This window comes from Rhinolophus sinicus, chromosome 15 (assembly GCF_057876585.1).
Source record: "Rhinolophus sinicus isolate RSI-liver-muscle chromosome 15, RSI-T2T, whole genome shotgun sequence".
NCBI lineage: Eukaryota > Metazoa > Chordata > Mammalia > Chiroptera > Rhinolophidae > Rhinolophus > Rhinolophus sinicus.
This window is the reverse complement of record NC_142515.1, coordinates 16,789,710-16,808,831: the sequence shown is the minus strand read 5'-3', so window position 1 is coordinate 16,808,831 and position 19,122 is coordinate 16,789,710. Positions and strand designations below refer to the sequence as shown.

The 19,122-nt window shown below is 37.4% G+C and overlaps 1 protein-coding gene across 4 annotated transcripts in view; it reads left to right on the top strand.

Moving 5' to 3' along the window:
- Positions 1-18,781, top strand: part of MXI1 (MAX interactor 1, dimerization protein) — a 73,753-nt gene extending 54,972 nt beyond the window's left edge. For all 4 annotated transcript variants that reach the window (XM_019725104.3, XM_019725106.3, XM_019725105.3 and 1 more), the window contains exons 4-6: positions 11,434-11,548; positions 12,157-12,328; positions 16,236-18,781. In XM_019725104.3, coding sequence (XP_019580663.1) covers positions 11,434-11,548; positions 12,157-12,328; positions 16,236-16,399 — 451 coding nt within the window. In that variant the 3' untranslated portion in view covers positions 16,400-18,781. The remainder of the gene's footprint in view (positions 1-11,433; positions 11,549-12,156; positions 12,329-16,235) is intronic.
- Positions 18,782-19,122: the final 341 nt, after the last annotated feature.

The window sequence follows — 19,122 nt, the reverse complement described above, 5'->3', positions numbered from 1 at the left end:
GTTTTTCACTTATTCTGGGGTGAAAATGAAGTTTCAGATATTCAGTATGGATAAGATATGGGTCTAGGACCACTGCATTTAGGGAATGCGATCAAACCTTCTTATTCTCTTAATCTGTAGTTGCTTTCCTGGTAGGTCTCTAATATTAGACAGCTAAAATACAGTGCCATTTTTAATGGCAGTGTTTTCCCTATGAAGGAGTGTCTACTACGGTTCCCTCCCCCTATTGTGGTGGCAATATTGGTGACTGCCCAGGTGTCTTATGAAAACAACCAAAAGCTTCAACTGGGACAGATCAATCTGCTATAGCTTCAGGTAAATAAGGATAACTAAAAGCCCGTATTAGCTCTCCAGAATCTCTTAGATGTCCTTTTGTTTTGGAGTACTGTTAAAGATGTTCATTTTATTTTTGTGAGCCCCATATGATGAAGAGTTTAGCAACTTTTGCGATCATGTATTGACCCTCGTAAGTTACATTTCATCAGCGTACTTCTCAGTTTATTCTTTAACAGAGAACCCCAAGCAAGATGTTTCTGTGGGAAATCCTGTTCCTTTATAAACTTTCTGCCTCTTCTTCTAGTACATCAACCTTAGTTGTACTAAAATTTTCAACATACAACCTGTCTTTTAAGTTTGCCCCAAAACTGATATGAGCAGTTGACATAGGATTTTGTTATTACAAAAACTCTTCTTCGTAGAATGCTTTATTTTTTCAATACTTTTATCCAAAAGTAATTAGAGCAAGGCTGAGCCTTTAAAATAAGCTAAAATTAAATGAGAAAAACATGGGCTTTCTAATCTAGAAATGCAATAGCTGAGTTAGATAGAATCAGGAAGAAATCTGGAAATTAAGAAAGCATACACTAAGATTTTTTTTCACCAAAATCATAATGACTAGAATTGGGGAGTATACTCCCTGGAAGCTTAAAAGAGGAATTTTTGGATTTTAAAAAAAATATGAAGAAGACAGTTCCATTTTACACAGTGCTAACTATATAGGGACTTATTACCCTAATAAAAAATGAAAATAAAATCAAAGAAATTTAGATCAGTGTTTTGATAAAGCATCGCTATTGGGCTTTAGTATGAAGATGTTAGGGGTATGTTTCTATAATATATATGTATTGTCATGGAGGAAAACCATTAGTTTCTCTGAGCCATCTGTTGGTGTTGACAAAAAACATACTGTGGCATTTGGATCATTGGTGTGACCAATTATGGCATTTTTCTCTAGGATTGTAATGTCTGTATGGTTTTTCTATCTTGATTCAGTCTCTTCCAGCTTGATTCACAATTATTTCTTTACAGAACAGCTTGTATTTGGCGTAGCTGAAAAAAAAAAAAAAATCCAGTCTCTTCTAAATAAGGTTCTTTTTCAATTGGAAATTCAATCTTTGCAGTTAAAACATTTGTAAACATAATGCAATTTCGCAAGAGCTGAACAATGTTGTAAGGCTGCTAGTTTTGAATGGAGGAGCTTTCCTAAAGAGCAGTGTGGTGACACTGGGCTCTTAGAACTCCCCTGGAAGCAGTTGGAATTTACTGCTGCGTGTATTGGGTCAGACGAAGAAGGAAACATGTACTGTATTTTCTGGCTTTTAATGTTCAGGAAATATCGGTGTGCTTAGAAGAAAATACTGAGTAAATTTTGGGTCTTATTTTTCATCATTTTAAAGGATCCTTCATATATCTTTTGTTCCCTGAGAGATGCTGGTAATGCTGAACGGCGTTTCAAGACTTCCATCCTGTAGTATCTCTAATATCTGAAAGGAAATGTAGTCAAGTTGGGCGAAGTTCTCCTCCAAACTCTACCGCCTTCTTTGGTTGGAGCAACAGTTTTTATGCTTTTGTTGTCGGGATATACTTAGGCGAGAAAGCCGCACAACCTGACCTGATTAACAGCCAGGATTTTGATTGGCAGTGGTTACAAAATGGAACATGTTCCCTCATCCTGGCTTTTCCTTCTCAAAGCCACAGAACAATGTAGATTTTTCAGGGCTGTTCTCCTAGAATCAAAGTGTAATGGAACTTGAGTAGCAGTTCTTCTTGGACAGAAAGCTTTAATGGTATTAAGTTAAGGCTGGAATCATATAAATTTAGATCTCTGATTCTTCTCTCATTTAATTTTTTCCTGGGCTGAACCAGAGGAGAATCAAACTGAGATGTAGACAAATGTAAATAGAAACAAGTCTACAAAGTGTAGCGTTGCGACTCAGTTATAGTTTGAACCCAGTTTTTTACTGATAAGAGTTTGCCTTTTAGGAGCCTATTGTTAATTGTTGTTAATCCATGGAATTACCTTTTCCTTTTCAGAAGGGTTGTAAAAAGTAAAACAGTTCTTACAGCGTGTTCACTTTCCACCTGCCTAAAAATGCTCATCTGTCAGTGCCCTAGTGCAACACTGAAAACATGTATCAGAGCAGAGCGTGCCCAGCACAGGTGCCAGGTGTTACCGAGGAGGCCTCCAAAAATGACTCTCAGGAACTACTACTCTTGGGCCTTTTCTGGTCAGAAAAAAAATGTGATAAAGCATAATGAAAGAGAGAGATGAGATGAGTTAAGTAACTTTGATATAAAAACAAACTCCAAAACATTAATTTTCTGTCCTTGTCAGAACTATGTTTCAAATTTTATGAATCTTATTTTTCCAAAGTTTCCAAATACCCGGTGAATACCTCAGGATTTTTTTTTTTAATTACACGTTAGCCAACAATTGCTCTTTATCCTTTCCAGCCCAAATTTTACCCTTTTCCCCAAAAAACAAAACAAAATTTAAAAAATTGTTTTAAACTGTGCATTTTGATTTTAGGGAAATTGTGTGAAAATGGGACTTTAAAAATAATCCCTGGCTGCTTGACTGAATTGGCAGATGGCCAGCAATGCCAAACCCGTTTGCCGCCTGCCAGTAGTAAGTGTGGTCACCACTTTTAATCATTTAGCTTCCTATTCCAGGTTACTCATATTTAGTACAAATTGTGAATATTCATCTTCCAGGGATCTAGTCATTCTTAGGCCAGAGTGTTACTACTCCATTTAATAAAATGTGTCTTTCCTCCTGAGTGGGTACACTCCCTTCAAATGAACTATTATACTGATCATCGTATAAGCAGGGCCATTTTTAAAGCCCTTGTGCTCTTTTCATTTAATGCTTCTAAATGAACATTTACATTACAGAGCATTCTTTGAGCGTGCTGCCTGTGCTATATAGGGTCGCCAGTTTAGTAGAGATCAGTGACAGTATTTCTTCATTTTCCTCTGCCGTTCTGGACTGTAATTTGATGAAATAAAAAGTTGCACTGGGCTGTGCGGGTTAGACTTAAATTTTTATAGACGAGTAGACTCATGCTTGTTATGTGCATTTGTATGTAAAACTAGGGCAGGTCTTACAGAACATTATCACTGTGGCTCAGATCTGACTTGCCAGCACGTTGGAAGTTTGTTTTGGTTTCAAAATGTACTTTACCCCATGGTGGCTGGCAGGGTACAATACTATTGACATCACTGTGTTTCAAATAGAAAATTAACAAGTAGCTACTGTTGTGATTGCAGACTGCCTTCCCAGCCCCTGTGAGAATGCTTTTTCTTTTGGACAGCAACACTTCTCAGCCCCTTGGTACCATTAAATCAGCCAATGGGGGCTGCCAGAATAGGGATGAACACCAACAAAAGGCTGAAGAGTAGAAAAACTGCTAATAAGGCAAAAATCTTTAATCAGTTTCCAAATTGATGTGAAAGATAAATAATTTTTAAAAAATTTCTCTCCCATCCACAGCTAAGTTTTGACAGTACGCCAGGTTCAGAGCCCGATCTCTCCAGAGAGGAGTATCCTTTCCCTCCACCCAAACCCCTGGAGAGTTGCCAAAGGAAAATAAGCTATTTTGTATTTAGAACAAATTGCCACTGTTTTCTCCAGTGATGTAGCCCTATTTCCCAGACTTCGAAACTTGGAATACAGAAAGTTCTTGTGTGACCAAAGAAGAAATATGGTGAATGAATGATCATTTTTTTGTTGTTGTTTTTGTTTTTATAAAACCAAATCCTCATAAACAGAGGGGATAAGATGTATGCACGGAACCTAAATTTAGTTCAGAATTGACATCGAGCAATTTCTGTTAAATCACTTTGGAGATTAGGTACCTTTTGCTAGTTTCAGTGAAGACCATAAGCCTCTGGAACCAGATTTTAATTATATTTTTCAACTGAGCTGTCAAAAGTCAGGTCTTCCTTTGGGATGAATGCGTGACAGTGAAAAAAAGAATTTCTTTGTGTGTTTTGCGCTCTATAGGCTTCATCTGATCAGCAGTCTTTGGATCTTGTAAAACTATGTAAATACTAATTTCTCATGTTATCAGGTGGAATAAAAACTGCTCACTTAGGTTGTTTTCCTCCCTTGCATTTTGGAGTACTTCTTTCTAGACTTTTCCCTCCCATACCTGGGTTTTCTTAGTTGTTTGTTTTCTATTTTCTCCTTAGTAAATGCCTTCCTGCTTGTTATTATCACTATTTCTTGAACAACAGCTGGAATGGAGGCCAAACCTATACCAGTCAGATTTTCTACTTGCTAGGAGGCCTGTTAATAAGGTCAGAAAGTCAAAATTGGTGGCAAAAAAATTGGATTTAAAAAAATTCATTTTGAATTTCCTTTAACATTGTGGTCCTAGTCTGCCATCCCTGTCGATCCTTTGATAAGTTACTCTGTTGTAATGGCTGCAATCCTTAATTCTGTGCTTCGCTATTAAAAAAGATGTCAACTCGAATCAAGAGTTAAGTTGGAGATTGTTGGTTATTCCGCATGTAGTTGTCTTTGGGGGTGACCGCAGCTACACACAAACCCCAGTGCAGAGTTCTGGCATCGTAAGCAGAGCTCTCATGAATGTTGGCCTGGCATCTGATTATGCTGTTTAGAGGCCCAAGTATTGTTACCTCAACTTTGGTGAGTTAGAGACTAGTCAGATATATCCACTAAAAATTGTTACATCCTTCCTCCCCACTCTGGGCCATTCTGCTTGGTATTAGAAGAACTGAAATGATTACAAGGATGGAGTCAGTCTTATTTAGAAGAAAATTAAAATGTAGTGTGATGAGTGTGAAAATCAAGTAGTAATTATCTGAGGAAGGGGTTTGGCGAGGAAGGCCTCATGGAAGAAACAATGGTGTGACTGTGGGCTGACAAATGAGTCAGATGCCAAGTAGGTGAACGGTGGAGAAAAAGGCATTCCAGGTAGAGAAATCAGTAAATACAAAGGCACATTTGGTTTGTGGAAGAGGTTTTCAAGAAGTAATGGGAAGTGGGGCTGGAAAGGTGGTAGGCGGAAGGCTCAATTATAGCGTCTTCAAACGGATAAAGATTACTACTGGCGTCTTTTAAAAATCTTTACAATGTCTAGTTCAGTGATATAATAGGGTGGAGCTCATTGTTTACCGATAATCATTGTTATTTCTGAGTGGCACTTCTCTGAGCTACAAATACTAAATAAATCGGTGTGGCTTGATAAAGAATATGTCACTATTATGTCATCGTTAATTTATTGAGTACTCACATCTCTCTCCCCTCTCCTCCCCACCTTTCGTCTCCCTCTCTACTCTTTCTCCCTCTCTAACCTTTGAAAGACATAGTCCCAGCCCTGGTTCAGAAAACGATGTTCTGAGGCCCAAAGCTCTGACAGTCATCTGCAGTGATACACTCTGCAGGTTTGCACATAGATTCCTGGACGTCCTGCGATGCAGTGTGAAATAATGGGAGATTTAGTTGAAGTTCTGTTTTTTTAATCTCAAAAGTTATTCTTTGCATTATCTGTGCTTGTTTTTATATAAAATAGTGTTTTTCTTCCAAATCTTTGAGGAAAACTATGACTTCTGGAAGGCCTACTATATTTAACCTTTTGGCTTTAAATATTCTCTGGCTCTCTACCCTAAGAACTACTTAGATTTTATTAGGAGAGAGTGATTTTTAAAAAGCCTTCCAAGAGTGAGTAACATGTCTCTCAGCCTTACTGATTTTATTTCCTATTGTATATAAATGAGCCCTTCAGTGCTGAGGCGGACAATATGATGGTAGAATAATTTATAATATTATATAGTATATATAATTTATATAATCTGCAACTTCGTCATAACATTTGTTGATATTACTATCTGTCTATTTTGTAAGACACCAGTTGCATTAAGAGAAATATTAATGAAAGCAGCTTTTCTTTGAAAACTGAGAAGAGGGTCCCAGCTATTCTTCTGAGTTTTTATTTTGTTGTCATCAAACCCCATGACACTGTCACGTGTGACGCTAGGGAAATGCCATTTACCAAGATACTGTGTGACTACCTGAGAGTTAATAGTCTGTTTATTTTTTGTGAAGTAGATAATATAGTATAAGTTGTAAGTGAAACATAATTACCATATGCCATTTTATAGGAATTGCTTGTCTAAGCTTTCTTATTTCACAAAACAAAATAAGCTGAACAGCAGCATATGATCAGATTTTTGTTAATAAAATTCATGAGCAGCATGAATGTGCTTGGTATCTGCATCCATTTTTAATGTCATTTTTCATAAGAAGAGGAGGCAGGCAAATGTTTTGTTTTGGGAAATGTGGGAGATTTTCCAGAAGATTCTCAACACATTCAATTGTAGAGAAATGTGTAGGATAAGCAGCTAGCTGCTGTCATGTGCACAAGTGCTGTGTAGGGAGCTGGGAAACCTGGCCACAAGCCCCTGCAGTTTTGAAGAATGTGGCTCAAAGGAGGCCTAGCAGGCTGTTGCGTAACCTTCAGCAGAGAGGAAAATACAAGTGCTGTCCCTGTCACTTGACTTGTTTTCCATTTTGATTTAGTTACTTGGCAAAGTCTTGGTATCCTGTAGTGGAGGAATGAAAGACAAGCAAGTTCTTTGCAGTGAAGGGCCGTGCCTTCCAGGGCGGCAGCCAATGGACTGCTGGTGAGGCTGGGCAGGCGCATGGAGTTTCTCATTGTTGTGGGGCAGAGGGATTCGAGTTTCGAGGTACAACTTGAAAAACATTCATCATATGAGACTTGCAGTTTTTTTGTTTGTTTGTTTGTTTTTGTGAAAGGGAATTCTTTCCTCTCATCGTCAACATTGTGTGCTTCTTCTGGTTGATATACCTATGCTTTAAAAATATCACAGCGACTAGGAGGGGACATTTTATAGCAAAATCATTTCTCCTCATGTTCTGGGATATTTCAGTTTGGCAGTAGAGTTTACAAGGTTTGAAATCAAAAGCAGCATTGGCTCCTTCGGGGAAAAGTGATCCCAATCTACCAAAATAAAAGCCAAACAGACTCTGATTGTTCCCTTTTCCCACAAGGGGCTTGCCCTTTTTGAAGGTGTGGGACCGTCTCTCGAATGGGTTTATCTCAGGGAATTGCCTCTCCCCCTGGGTAAAACCCACATTTAAATCCCACTTAAAAACAGACTTGAGTATCTTTGAAAATAAAAGTACTTTGGTCTCTCTCCATCCTCTTTTTCTGTCCCTCTCAGAAAGGAAATTTCAGTTTTCTCACGGGGCACCTCCTGCGGCAGGTCTAATCATCTTTGCTTTATAGTCTCTCGTGCTAAATTCGGAAAGATTTTCGTTTCATAGTTTTTATTGTGCTATGCATGTGTTGTGAAAAGTTAAGTAAATGCTAACCAGGGGGCTAAATTTTTTTCTCATTTTTGATCAAGTCTAGTTGCATAAATTTTCCAGTGTCAGGGTTTTTTTCTATTGGTGGTTCGTCTGGTGTTCACCAGAATAGTCAGCACAGCAGCCTTAACTTCCGCTGGCCTTCTTACCCGATTTTGCTTAAAGGTGCACCATCATGCCTTTTATGAATCTTTGTTCTCTGCGTCAGCTCTTCCACTCCTTGGAGACTTGAAAAACATCTTTATGGTACTTGCAATTTTTTACTCAGTGCATAAGGATTTTCATATCAAACCAAGCTCTTTTCTTCTCTGTCTCTTGTCCTCTTTTCTTTCACCAGTGTCTTACAGCCCATGAATTGTCAACCACGTACAGGAGGCTCCTGAGCCACCAGTCACATGAGAATGAAGGCGAGAAAAGAAAAGACCAGATGGCATCAAAAGATAGGCCTTTCTAGGTTGTTGGTGGTTAAGCTTGCAGTCTGGTTACCAGCAGGGAGACTCTGGGAAAGGGTGAAAAACAGCACAGCATCACTGTAAGGCAAGAAGGATTGTGCCGTACGCGTTACAGTAACAAGGTAGCCATTGCTCTCGGAACGGTGCATTTACCCAAATGTTTGGCGTATAAGCACATGTGGAAATCTGTGTGCAGTATTTGGATGGCAACTTTGAAAAGTGTGGCTCCCTCTTGGTTAGCTGCTGTCCTTCAACTGCCATTAACCCTTTGTTATACTACTCTCCAAATGCCTGATTCAGTTGCAAGTACAAAAACTGTTAAGAAATGACATTTGGCTCCCACAGATACAGCTTTTCCCACAGAAGAGCAGAATACATCGTTCACCACTCTTCCTTCAGACTGTTATCTATTTTGGAGGACTGTGTTTACAAAACATAGAAAATGTCATCATTGGCCTTTGTGAGATATGGTATCTCAGGGTATGTTTTCTTAGTGTAAGCTGTATCTTGGAGCACACTTACAATCACGTGGCTGAAGAAATGTTCAGTAGTGGCTAATAAAAAATATTTTAGAGGACAGTCTGCCTTCTCTATTCATTTAGGCATTACTTAACACCTTGGCTTGCGTGGCCTGGGAGCTCCTGGTTTGACAGTGCTGTCATAGATCACGAGACTGCTGAGCGGGGCTCTGTAATATTTCCTTGTAGAATTCCAACTCAGTTGTTTTCCCTCCAATGAAAAAACTAAGTTTTTTTTTTTTTTTTTTTTAAATTAAATTTATTGGGGTGACAATTGTTAGTAAAATTACATAGATTTCAGGTGTACAATTCTGTATTACATCATCTATAAATCCCATTGTATGTTCATCACCCAGAGTCAGTTCTTCCATCACCATATATTCGAAACTAAGTTATTTTTAATTGTAGGTTTAAGTTTGAGTCCTTTATTCGTCTTTTAATTAACTTGAAAATCCTTGCTTTTTCATAGACAAATTCAATATCCCTGAAGTCCTAAGTCAAGTTTCAACCTTTTATAAGAATGTCTCCTCCAATTACAATCTCTCCTTTTATTCAGATTCTATTGTGCTTGATATCTTTATGACTCATTATGAACCAAATGAAACAAAACAATATGCTTTGTTTTGTAGTTTAGATTATAAACTCTTAAAGTTTACCTTTTTTTTTTTTACTTCTCCCACTCAAGGACGTCTCTGGAACATTGCTAGTATACAAAAGTCATGTAATGAATATAAAACTGAATAGAGAGCGAAAACATAGACATTTTAATATTATGTTAGTTGATTTCTGCCCAAATTTTAATATGACTTTAACTTAGGTCTCACAAAACAGAAAATTGACCCACCCATTTTTTCCTTGATAGGAAACTATAGTAAGGAATCATTCTGAAGTTTCTCAAAGATATTTCCTATATATTCACTGTCTTTCTCAATTTCTTGTTTAAAGTAATTTAAACAAAATTGACAAGTTATTCTCGTAGCAACATACTTGTCAACTTTACTAGTTAGTTGCTTTATTGACTTTTTTAGATGACTGAATTCTGAGCCCCCTTGGGAATCCCTAATTATTAGCAAGAGAACTACCAGTCTCTCCACCCTCCAGTCATATATGAGTACAGTTGTTAGGCATATGCTGTAATAATCCTAATGAAGAGTTTAAAGGCACTTTTTACTATGGATTTTTTTTTTTTAAGTCTGCTCAGCAAGAGCACTCTGTGATCATATAAGAGTCCTCACCTAAGAGGTTTTCCAGTTAAAAATGAACATTTTGCTAACGGGTCTATAATTCTGGGTAGCACAGCAGGGGAGGAGAGTGACTTTATTAAATTACATGAAGGGGAATTCATTGCTATACCTTCAATTTAGCGAAAATAAAAAAAAATTCCTTTATCCATATCAGGTATGTCAGGTTTCAGCCTGGAGCTAATTATTAGATTTGAGTTATTGAACTAGAGAGATTGGGAATGGAAAATACTAACAGACCTTTAACTTATAGCTGGGCTAGTGGGTACTGGAGGAATCTTGACAATTCATCAGCCACATCTCTGACCTCACTATCTTTACTCATCCTTGCTCGCCACCCTTCTTTCAAATTGCTAGCATTTGAGAATTTCACTTAACATTATTTCTTGTGTATTAAGACAGAGAAAGCATAGTTTGGTGAGTGGGCTAATAAAACCATTTTGGCCTTCTTTGAGGAGAAAATGGAGGATGTGTTTTGCCTGGTACATTTGAGACAGTTGCTAGATGTTCAATAATAGTTAAGGAGTAGGGATAAAATATGAACACATTCCTGGATTTTGTTTTCAGGTGTGTTATTAACTGCTGAATTATGTTATGCCTTATGAAGCACAGAACCAAAGATGTGGACTAGCATTGTTTTAGGTTGGAATTATGTACCCAGAACTCTCACCATGGTGATCATATTTCCTTTAGGGTACAGGGAAGGTAAATCCATAAGTCTCTCTGCTAGCATTTTCAGGAGACATTTTCCCTAACTTGCCCACAGGATGGGTGGATTAAAGAATGCAGTGACTTTTAGTAAAGGATTTTTCACCTGGCTTTTTCCCATGTGTAGAGAATTAGAAGTAAGTGGTAAGAGAGAGGAGAAGGAAAGAGACAGAAATAAAAATTAAAAGCTAAGGAGCTGGTACACTTAGATTATTAGGAAGCAGGGGACTGTTTTATGGGTTGTGGTTTCAGTGGCTGGAATTGACCACAGAGCTGTATATTTTGCCTTAAGGATCCTGTCCTAGCTGGTCACAGAATTTTGCTATTGTGTTGGATCAGATGAAGTTGCCATTTTTGTAAGTGAAAAATGGTTGAATACCAGAAATTCCATATGATTCAATCTGATACGTAGGATGGGTGTGTGTGTGTGTGTGTGCGTGTAAAAGGTGGGAGGGAGGAAATGGGAATTTGTGAGTATTTTATACCCCTTGGGGTACCCCAGCTGAAAACCCTTACTCTAACCTGCAGTTTCAGGCATTCAGAATCAAGTATCATTGCCCTAGTATGCTTTCCTACTTCCACGTTAATACAGTTAAGATAGTTTATGGGGTGAGTTAAAGATTAAATCATCTCTGACGGGTTCCCACTGGGGATAATAATCTGAAGTGACCAGTATCTGTAGACTACAACAGAAATGGCAGAGACTGGAAATCAGTAGGCATGCCTGCACTTGTAGATACTCTGAAACGGAAGAATAAGCGGTATGATTGTTTATAGACTGAATAATGTGCAAGTTATTACTTGTCTTAAAAATAGGTTTCCAATGTTTCTAGTGGAATATTCAGGCTGTGCTGATTTGACGTTTTTGTCTTTCTTAGACGAGCTCATCTGCGCCTGTGTTTAGAACGCTTAAAAGTTCTGATTCCACTAGGACCAGACTGCACCAGGCACACAACACTTGGTTTGCTCAACAAAGCCAAAGCACACATCAAGGTGAGAATTTTTACTTTCACATTTGCATATGATTCTCTCGGTCCTGGTTTCATTAGAAGCAATGATTCCTACTCACATACATCAACTAGCTCACCATGCCCTCCTTAATAACTGACTCAAGAGAAATCTTTCTGAAAACTTACCAGCTAATCTGATAGGAGCAACATAACCTGATTAAACGAAATTGTTCTGACAGCGTGGCCATTTAAAGAGCTGGGAATACTAGGAAAATAACAATTACTCTGCGGATACCCAGAAGGAAGGCAGTTGTGCCCTCTGGTGGAGATGACTTCATTTGGCTGTGTCCCTCAGTATTTTTCCATCAAACGACACTGCAGAGCAAGTTTCTGTTTCGTGGAGATAACTTTACAGATTTTGAGAATACTATGCTGTCCTAGTAACGTAGCATTCATTACATGCACTAAACTAGTGAAGAAAGAACTATTTTCAGTGTTTAAAAATATGTATTTATGTATGTTTTCATATGTACACATTATGTACTTGTATATTCATTCATGTCTGCCAAAGAAGAAGTCTTTTGAGATGTTAGGTAGCAGTCAGTTTTACTGTTTGTACTGAACTACACACAAATTTAAATATCATTTTAGAAACTTGAAGAGGCTGAAAGGAAGAGCCAGCACCAGCTAGAGAACTTGGAACGAGAACAAAGATTTTTAAAGCGGCGACTGGAACAGCTGCAGGGTCCTCAGGAGATGGAACGGATACGAATGGACAGCATTGGATCAACTATTTCTTCAGATCGTTCTGATTCAGAGCGAGGTAGGCAGTGTGCTTCTTCCCCAATGAAACACTACCACCCCTGTGTCTGCATTCAGGAGAGGGTAGGTTGGGAGGCACTGTGTCTACATTCTTTTTGGCCATCACTCTAACCTTCTAGATTTTATGCAATCACAACATTGTCTAGTAACGCCTGTATGAACTATGGAACTTTTCTTGATTATATATGTATTTTTAATTTCCTACTTTGAAACAATTTTAGACTTAGAGAAAAGTTGTAAATTTTCTGTAGAAAACTGCAGAGTTCTCGTATACCCTTCACCCAGGTTTCCCTAAGGTTAACGTCTTATATAAGCATAATACAATTATTGAAACCAGGAAATTAACATTCATGCAATATTATTAACTTATAGACCTTATTCAAATTTCACCAGCTTTCCTACTGAATGTCCTTTGTCTGATACAGGATAAGTGTAGGATTCCACATTGCATTTGATAGTTCCTCAGTCTCTCTTTCATGACCATGACACCTTTGAAGAACATTAGCTTGTATACAGTGTCCCTCAATTTGGGTTTGTCTGATGTTTTCTTATTAGATTGAGGTTATACATTTGGGGGAAGAAATATCAGGAGGATGATGTGCTCTTCTCAATTTATTATATCAAGAAGATCCATGATGTAGATGTGTTGTATTACTGTCGATGTTAATCTTTATATGTGTATTTTAAAGTACTACACCCCTCATTTCTCTTTCCGTCTGTCCCAGAACATTTATCTTTGGCAGAATTTAAAAACAAAAATTAAACAAAAAAAAAATTATTTGAATTTCACTGATCTATTCATCTGTAGCTCCCACTACATCAGGCTTCACACCACAATAAAAGATCCCAGAGGTAAATTCTGGTGATTTTTAAAAAATTATTTATTTTTTCTGTTACAGTTGACATTCTAGTATTTTATATCACTTTCAGGTGTACAGCATAGTGATTACATAATTTATGCAGCAATACCTCTGGTGAGTTTTAGCTTTACATTTGGGGAAAATAAGAGCTCACGAGATCTCAAGGATTCTAAAACAAAAAAGAAATTTTTACAGAATTTCTTGACGTTTTATTATGGAAATTTTCAAACATACACAAAAGCAGAATAGAATAATGAACTCTCATGTATCCATCACCCAGTGTGGACAGCTGTCAACATTCTGTCATTTCTTGTTTTATCTCCACCACCCTCATCCTCACCATTTTTTTGGGAATGTTTTTAAATCCCAGATAACATGACCATTGTTGTCCCTAAATACTTCAGTTATGTATCTTTAATAAATAGGACTTTTAAAAACAAAATCATAATACTATCATAATATCCCACAAAATTAATAAAATCAGATCTTATTTAATGTCATCTGATACCCAGTTTCTGTGATAGATTTTCTCAAAAATGGCATTTTACCAAATGGCTTTTTACTGTTAAGTTAGAATCCAGAGACCACACTGCATTTGTTTGTACTTTTTAAGATACTTTTAATCTATAACATTTTCCCTTCCCACTTTTTTTTCAATGCTATTTGTTGTGGAAACTGCCATTTTTCTTACAGAATTTCCCACGTTTTTGATTTGGCTGATTGAAACCTCATGGTGTCATTTAACATGTTCTTCTGTTCTCATTTTCCTATAAACTGGTTGATAGCTCTAGTGGCTTGATTAAATTCAGGTTCTTTTTTGAGGCAAGAATACTTAATAGGTGGTGCTGTATAATACTTCCTATTGCATCAATATTATGTCTAGTTGTCCCACTGTAGTGAAAACACTGGTTAGTGGATTCACGTTATGTCATCTTGATACATTTACGCAAATGTATCAACCTTTCATTTAATGGTTTTAGTAATCATTGATGATTGTTGCCCCAATTATTTCATTAGGCGTTACAAAATAGTCATTTTCTAATTCTGTCATTCTTTGTTTATTAACTTTTTCATCTATAAAGAAGAATATTTCCTCAAGTTTTTGGTTACTCTGAAATACAGGGAAGATAGGGTAAATGCTTGTTTTTGTTGTTTTTGCTTTATCAATTTTCTGAATAAGTTGGTGCCTTAGCAGCCTCCAGAAGTAACAGGGCTTTTTATTTTGCTGTTTGTTTTTGATTATTTTATGAACTCATGTTTTCAGTCTGTTCGTATACATTGTATGTCATTCTTTTTCTTTTTAATACTCAAATTTCCTATATTCTGTAGGAGATTTTAAAATTGGTTTTTGAATCCTTTTAACATAAGAATAAGAGTCCTTGGGTTTATTTTTGTTGATGTTTTGCTTATGTAAACGTTTATTTGTGGCTCTCAGTTTTGAAGAACAGAAGTTTGCCAGGGGCAACAGCAAGAACCTCTAGGACATGCTACGTTTGTGAGATGAGAGACAGTGAGAGGTGTAGCAGAAATACCCGGAATCAGGAGCAGCCTTAGTCCTAGTCTTCTGCTTACTAGCTATGTGAACTACTCTTCCTGCTGTTATTGCCTCTTTGTACCTACCCACCTCCACATTTTAGAGAGGGTGTATCTTCATCATTAGAGTTCTCATTTTTTTAGTACTCCCAGTGTGCTAGTACCTGATCTAGGTCTGTTCTTATCTGGCAGCCCTCTTTTCCAGTATTTTTTAGTAACATCTCTAGTCCATTTGGCTAGAGCAATTTATCATTTTACTTTGTTTTGATTGAGTTGAGAGCATGATGCTCTGTTAGGTAGGGTGTTTTGATTTTATTTCCCAGTTGTAGCTTGGATGAGTGTTTGTGATACTGGGAAACACTAAATACCCTGTGAAGCATTATGGGTACGAAACAAATAGTTATGAATTCATAGGATTATTTGTACAGCTTGTTTGGACAGCTGCCTACATTTTAAAAACAGATCTCTAAAACTTTTTGAAGAAGCATCAAGCCCTTTTGAAAATTACACTCTTTGAAATAACTTACTCTGTCTTCTTGGGCTCAGCAAGAATCCACTTTTCTCCTAAAGCAATTGTATCAGTGTGAACCCTTCAAGTCAGTGCCAAATAGGAAACATCAGGCTTTGAGTTTGTTTAAGAGAACTGAAGAACGTTGAGTTCATTGTTAGGGGAAAACAATTTTTTAACTGTCTTTTATCTTTTTAAATGTGTATTGCTTTTTATTATTGGTGATTGTATATGTAGTATTTAGCAAAATACCTATCAATAGCTGGGTCAAATGTATTTAGGGTCTTTTTTAATCATGTTTGATTTTTGAAGTAAAGTTAAGTACCACCATTAAAATGCCTTTACTATAATCTTTACTGTAGATCTCACTAAGCGTCAGGCCCTCATTTCAAGCTATATTTGATGCAAGAAAATTAAACTGAAGACAAATCCCAGAAAGTCCACTTTATAATGATCAGCTTGTTTTCGTTACTGAATAATCAAAGATCTTTATTATGACGAATCCTAGAAAACTGTAGAAGTATCTGTAGAATGATAGCACCAAAGACCTGGACGGATAAATTTTCTAGTTTGCCTATATTAAGTTTATCCTTTTTTCCACTTTTAAGGCAACTCTGATTAATAAACAGCAGTGAGAATTAGTTTCTAGTTTAATGGAAAACAGATGTTGTTAAACCACTTGGGGTTGGGATCTTTTAATATTAAGCACTAATTCCCAAATAAGCCGAATGCTTTTGGTGGGAGGTCCAGACAGACTGGCGTCAAAGGCTTTAGTAAACTTGCTGCCTAAATTGAGACCACCACTGTACACCAGACATTTCCTTTTGCAAAAATACATCCTTTGCATTCTTCACCTTTGCATTCTTCTGTTCAGACATCACTGATAATAACCTGTATAACAATTATTTTATACTATAAAAATTAATCACTTTTCCTCATGCCTTGTTAGTTTTTGAAAGTGCACGTATACTAGATTACTAATGCTCTTCCTTGTTTCCCTTTGGCAGAGGAGATTGAAGTGGATGTTGAAAGCACAGAGTTCTCCCATGGAGAAGTGGACAATATCAGTACCACCAGCATCAGTGACATTGATGACCACAGCAGCCTGCAGAGTATTGGGAGTGACGAGGGTTACTCCAGTGCCAGTGTCAAACTTTCGTTCACTTCCTAGAACCCAGCATGACATAACAGTGCAGGGCAAAATATTTACTGGGCCAATTCAATCCAAACAATCTCTTAAATTGGGTTCATGATGCAGTCTCCTCTTTAAAATTAAACCAAACTATACTTGAACAAAAGGGTCAGAAGACCTCTATTTAAGCAAACACTTAGCAAAAAGTGGGGCAGAGCTTCCCCAGCAGAACAAATATTCAAATACTCATTTTTGAAAATCACAATTTCTAATGGCAGCAGAAATCTTGTGTGTCATTTTCTTGATTTGATTTGAAAGAGGACATTGGAAATTCTATCCTCTTTTTTTTCTTTTCTAGTTTGCTCGTACTACATTGAGTAGACACATTTAAGGATGGGATATGAACCCTTCTTGAGCTTTATTTATGGTCCTAAAAACAAAATCAAACCTATAGTAATGACAAGACAAGATAATCAGGCATTAGTCTTGGATAGCTATTAAAACTCCGCCTGGGACACCTTGTGAAGCCTGTGGATGATCAATTCTTTAATTTAAAAAAAAAATTCATTTCATGCTCTGCAAAAGGAGAGACTCCCATGAAGCCTTTTGAAAGGGATCATCATGCAGCTCAGCTTTCTTTTGGATTCCATGCTAAGCAAGCCAACCTTATCCTGCATTGTTAGCACTAGGGCACCCAACCGCCAGTTAGCAGCCCTTAGGCCTTTGGGCAGCATGGGGGCCGTCCGTGCATGGCCGCCTCTACCACACAGAGCCTGTGAGTTCCAATTGAGGGGCCAGAAGGAAAAAGCTCCACGTGCCTATGTCTGCGTGGGCCAGAGGAGTTGTGCACACAGATTAGCAGGCCAAGGTCTGAGCCAGGGCAGCATTTTTATTTCAGATTTTGATAACTGTTTGTATGTGTTGAAAACCAAAATGACATCTTTTTAAAGCTTGTCCATAAAAAAACATAGATGTCTTTTATAGTGGAAAAACATGGGAAAAAATCATCTATTTTGATGCAGCATTTGATAATGATAATACACCTCACACCTCACTCTTTATAGTGCAAAAAATGAATGAGGTCTGGGCTAGGTAGAAAAAAGGTCAATGCTGTTTTTGTTTTCTTTTAGAATCATTACCTTTGACCACCTTTAACCACCTGGTATCTATAGTAAGAACACTATCATAGTTAACATAGTTAAGTTCGGCACTTGTCTCATCTTAATGTAAAGATTTGCTTCCGTTTTCCTACAGGCAGTCTCTCTCCTTCCTCACAATCCCACCGTGCAGGTGCTATTGTTGCTCTTATCAATATTTTCAGAAATGTTATTTTACATGGAATTCCTAGCCTGCACTTTGATGTCACATGTTCCCTTTGTCTTTCAACCTCCCAAGTTTCCCCCTGGCCCTTTCCCTTACCCCAGGAAGCCTTCTCGGAGACCCTACCCCTGGCTCTTTGAACTTGTATACTTTAAATAATTTAACTACCCTTAATTACTTAAAAAAAAAAAAAAAAAGCTTTATGATTTTCATAACTTATTGCTGATTTTAATGGGTTGTTAATTTCAGTCCTGTAGTTTTATTTTGTTTAGAGAGGGCTGGGCAAGGAAAAAGAAAATAAAGACAACCATATTTAGCAGTGCAGTTGAGTTGTGTGTAATGTTAGACTATCCTTTGTAAGTAGCACTTTAACAGCTTTCACTGCTTCTATATATGAAGTGTTACCATCTTGGTCATACACAGGGCCTCAGCATATATATACTTACTTGTTCTTGTGCTCTTCCTGTGCCTCCAAAAATATTTTATCCTTGATTGTGCTATGTTTGAGTGGAAGAAATTCTTTGAAGTAGATGTGTGAAAAACTGCATGCCTTTAGGAGCCCATTATTAGAACTTGGTACTTCAGGTGCTGGGGACTTAATGAAAAACATGATAAAACAAATTTATTTCTGTGGCCCAGATAAATTATTTCTGGTTTCATTTAAAATTACTCCTGGATGGGTCAAAATGTTGCTCTATATATTTGCTTACTTTTGACTTTCCCGAGTGAGAGTTTGAAGACTGCTAAGTGCCATGGAAAGGAAATGGAAGCCAGTGAGTAAGCCTCCATTGTTATTCCCATGGCATTCACTTGTGTCACCTGCCTAGGGCTGGGATTTGGAACTTCATTCAGGTGAACTTGAGGTGCTGCCATTTTGTTGTATATGTATAGGATGGTAGGCTGAGAAGCCTTTGTCGCCTTTGTCACGAACCTAGAGTACCTATTTCAACTGCCCCCCAAATTACTCCTTCCCTGGGTTTGTTTTCCTTGGGGGAGGGGGGTGGATTGTATGATGAGTAAGAAGTATTAATTTTTTAAAAGATAAATCGACTTTGAAGATACAAAAGTTAATTGCAAGAAATAAAAATTGTGAATGAAGAATACCCGAGTGATTTTTGTACCACCTTTCTCTAGGAAAAAATGTAAATGAGCACCCACACCTTGAGTGGCATCTGTCACGTAAATGTCTATGTTGATCCTACTTCAGTAGTCCGGAATTAATGGCAATTTGAATCATTGCCATTTCCTGTTCTATAATTTAAACAGGTGCCTTCTTGACTGATAGCTCCATGTAACCTAACTGTAGATGGTTTAATGTATGTGATAATCTTAACTGCTTCAAGTAGAAGACAAAGCCATTTGTCATTCTTATCTGCTCTCCAGATAACTTTTAAGGGAATCCCTTTGGCCACACATATTATTTACATTAAAAACAAGTCTGG